Source organism: Dreissena polymorpha, chromosome 16 (assembly GCF_020536995.1).
Source record: "Dreissena polymorpha isolate Duluth1 chromosome 16, UMN_Dpol_1.0, whole genome shotgun sequence".
NCBI lineage: Eukaryota > Metazoa > Mollusca > Bivalvia > Myida > Dreissenidae > Dreissena > Dreissena polymorpha.
Window position 1 is genome coordinate 31,571,832 of NC_068370.1, and position 4,246 is coordinate 31,576,077.

The 4,246-nt window shown below is 31.6% G+C and overlaps 1 protein-coding gene across 2 annotated transcripts; it reads left to right on the forward strand.

The window, feature by feature from the left end:
* The first annotated feature begins 280 nt into the window (after positions 1–280).
* On the forward strand, positions 281–3,423 carry LOC127862771 (uncharacterized). Of its 2 annotated transcripts, none has more exons than XM_052402037.1 (2): positions 281–652; positions 1,084–3,423. In XM_052402037.1, exon 2 carries the CDS (start codon positions 1,377–1,379, stop codon positions 2,433–2,435), a length of 1,059 nt encoding a protein of 352 aa, XP_052257997.1. In that variant the 5' UTR covers positions 281–652; positions 1,084–1,376; the 3' UTR covers positions 2,436–3,423. The 2 variants fall into 2 exon arrangements, with proteins under 2 accessions (XP_052257997.1, XP_052257998.1); XM_052402038.1 differs by having other exon boundaries at positions 281–639.
* The last annotated feature ends 823 nt before the right edge of the window (positions 3,424–4,246 follow it).

Here is a 4,246-nt window from a genome sequence, read left to right on the forward strand (position 1 = left end):
ATTAAAACAAGAATTTGAAACTTTGCAACTGTGTTCTTCACTTTATTGAAAGTGCTCAATATAAAGTTGTTTCCTGTTATTTTTACAAATAGTTTCATTGTTGAATGTGACGAATTTTGTGTGTAATTCTTTACCGATTCCGATCACTTACATGTGGAAACTGTGCTTATAAATAACTAAAATTGAAAAAAAAACTGAATCAAATATATGATTTATATGCTTGTCATTGTTAAGATATATAGATAGATAAAGGCTGTTAGATTACAGTTGACCTTTATTTTAAGCTGGTGTGTACTCGTATGTATAGTTTTGAACAATACAAACCACCGTTATCTGTTACTTTAACAAACTTTAAATCAATACAACGGGTATTTATAAGTCTATGTTTATTGACTCATTATTGGAAACATACATGTGCTTGTTTTAATTATTGTTTTGGACTAAATTGAGGCATCGTTTAACAATTAACATGCATAAGTCAGGCTTGAAGGAAGAAAATCATACAGCCATTTTTCGAGTTACAAACATGGAACGTTTTCATACTATGTGCAACCCAGTCAGGCGTTTCTAACAGCCTTAGTTTAATACAAAGTGCAATACCAGAAGATCGAAACTTCAAAGGAAAGTATATTAATGAAGGTAACTAAGTATGGTGAGTATTAAAAAATACTATTCGTTTTTTGTCTTTCATAGTACCTTTATTGCTTTTTTATGATAGTTAATGTAATTCACGCATTCCGTATAAAATATTTGGTGTTTAAAATATTATTCTTGTAGTTATTTAATATTAACCGATACTTTATGATCGAAAATGTGTCAGATCAAACCAAAATTAAAATAGTCTAAACTTGAATGACGCCATGATACAATTTACTGGAAACATACAATAAACGAAATGTATATAACAATTAAACCGAAAATGACAACTATAGTGTATTTATTTTATACCTTATGCTTTAGCTACCGTTAGAATTATTGTTTCAATGTCGACGTAAATCTGACATTAAGAAACCGCTCAATACGCTATTTTAATCATTTTGAACATTTGAACATTGCATTATTATAACATTGATCATGTTTTAGGTACAGTGGATTTAATTTTCAACTAAGAACCGTCGAAGTGTGACCAATCAGAAGCATGATCAGCAAAAGAATGTGATAAATAATGAAATTATTGAGCTTATACATTGTTCCAATCCAGTCAAAAAAGGTGCTCACCGAAACAAAACAACAATTAAGACAATCAAAAACATCTAAAGAAATCGTTTCCCGTAAATGAGGAAACATGCGTTAATTAAGCAGAAAAGTAATAATTTAAATAAGAAACGGAGATTGTAACATCCACGTTTTGAACGTTAATTACTGAAGGCAATACAATGGAAGTAACAACGGAAATATTTAGTTTCAGGTTCGCACCATATGTAAGTTGCATCAAGTCTTGTATGCTATTCGGCCATGTCTTAACAGGATTGATTTGCATTGTAACTGAAAGTTTAGACTATGTCGTCTCCACGTTTGTGTTCTGGATATGTGTTGTCGTGTTTACTTTCGTTGGAGCTGTGCTAATAGTTGTCGTTGTTAAGGAAATAATAACACACAATGAAACTATTTTATTCGTAATTTTTCTATTGTGTTTTGTCGAAGCCTATCAACATGGAGGAGCATTTGTTTACGTTTTGTATAATTTTGTTCATCCAATTGTGCACATACTCTTACCAATTTACCTTTGTGTTTGTGTTTTACTGGTAACATTGCAAGTTGTGTTGTCATTCCTGAAAATATGTCAATCATATTATGTTAATAGGGAATTAGTAGTAAATGAACTCCCTCAGAGTGTCCCTAATCATAATGGCTTCAGCGAAGTGATTAATGATGTAGAGATTACTGATGTAGATGAAAACCCAGTGATCACTGATGTAGAGGTGGGCAGCGAAACTGATCATGAAGAAGGTAACACAGAGATAAATTATGTAGAGGGTAGCACATATACAACTGATGTAGAGGGGAACACAGAGATAAGTGCTGTAGAGCGAACCCCAGAGATAAATGATGCAGAGGGACACACAAAGAGTAATGTTGTAAACATGAAGATATTTCCACTTCACGACGACGATGACACACCCAAAGAGTGTGTGATATGCACTGAGGAAATAATTTTCATTACTATTCTACCGTGTATGCACTCGAACATGTGCAAAATGTGTGTTTTTATGTGGCAACAAGATAACAATAGCTGTCCTTTTTGTAGGAAAAAGATTGAAGGATTAACACCAAGCGAGTGTTTGATATGCGCTGAGGAAAGGTCTGTCGTTACTATTCTACCGTGTATGCACTCTTACATGTGCAAAATGTGTATCTGTAAGTGGCAACAATATAACAATAGCTGTCCTTGTTGTAGAGAAGAGATTGAAGGCTTAACACCCAGCGAGTGTTGATATGCGCTGAGGAAAGGTCTGTCGTTACTATTCTACCGTATATGCATTCGAACATGTGCAAAATATGTGTCTGTATGTGGCAACAAGATAACAATAGCTGAGGAAAGGTCTGTCGTTACTTTTCTCCATTCTATGCACGCAAACATGTGTAAAGCGTGTTATTCCCTGTGGCAAAAATGTAACAAATGTTGCCCGATTTGTAGGAAAGCGATTGAAGGAGTAATTTCGTATTTGCACGTGTAGTATTTATGCGAAGTTATGGCTCTATTTGGAATATATGACTTCCATTGCTTAAATATGAAAGATCTTCTTAGTTTTGCTTCAAAGTATGAAAATGAACCTTAAACTTGTAAGGCATAGCAGGTATATGCAATAACCGTTATTAATTCATATATTAAAAAAATCAGTAAAGCCCAATGTCGCACAATTTTAAATATAAGTGTATTTTAATAATAATTTAAAACTGGTGAGTCTTTGAACGAATGTATCTTTTGTAATTTACATTTTCAGTAAAAAAGGAACTTGCAATTTGATGAATGGCTATGGTTGGTATTGAATAAAATGTTTTAAAAAATATATTATACTGATATCGTATACGTAGATTTTTATAAATAGTGTTTGCAGTTGTATTTCATATAAATACGTACAAGAAGAATTTGTTTTTGGATTTTTAGATTCATGTCGCATCAGCGATGGTTCTTGCAATAGTATATTATACAGTTTTAAGGCGATGCATGTTATATGACGTGTACATGTTTATTCTATAACATAACTAATATCCACATAATTTCTTTTTCTTATTGACCATCTCAGAGGTTCCTGTCTTGTTAAAGCGTATCAGTGTGCTTTGAACATTTTCTGAAAAATATCCGGATATTAGCATAAGGTGTATCATTATATTATTATCGCTGAACATAGTTGAAACATTTAAATATTGCAGGTGAACCTCTTAATTTATTCGAATTGCATTTGAATAAATACAATTCATGAATAAATGTATTCTAAACGTTTACTTCGTTCGTGAAACTCGCTGAAAGTCCTATAAACATAGAACACAATTAACGCTTATCAACATTACGTGGTACACAGGCGCTTTTCAAACGTATATGTCAATATTACTGAGATATGAATAATACACACAATAATTGACAAATAAATATGAAGAAATAAATCCGCAAACAGGATCGATCTTACGATTAATGTAGCCATATAGTGCTGTTTAAACGGACTTAAGTGTCAATGCGGTGTTTTTGCAATTGCAATTTTATTTCATGGAAATCATCCCATTCCTCCTACTCAGCATCTTCATCTTTATATACAACAACAACTTAAACACCATGATTAAAATATAATCCGCACCACAGCATCGTCGTATTCAAGAGAACGAAAATGACTGTTATATTAAATAACACTATGTAACATCATCAAGAAGTTATTCACTATATTAATTTATATATTATGATGTTATTTATTGACCTTTGTAAGATTTTGCACATTTTGTAAAATTTTGAGACATTAAGTAGGAAAAAAGTTTAATCCTTAGAAATTTTTTAGAACTGAGCTTATTTCTAAAGATTATACTGTAAACATTTGTTTGGTTTTTTACTTTTTAATTTCTGTGTTTTGTGTAATATTGGTGTTAAAAACTTGAAACTTGCTAATTTGATGAAACGCCTATTTATATAATTATATTCAATGGCGTTGTACGAAACATATATATGTACATAAAATTGATAAAACATAAGAGGTATTGATAATATTATGCAGCATTAATTAAAGGATTAATGATCTTAAAATGTGTGATATCAATA

Coding starts and splice junctions, on each gene's coding strand:
- LOC127862771 (XM_052402037.1), top strand. CDS start 1,377: ATGGAAGTAACAACGGAAATATTTAGTTTCAGGTTCGCACCATATGTA.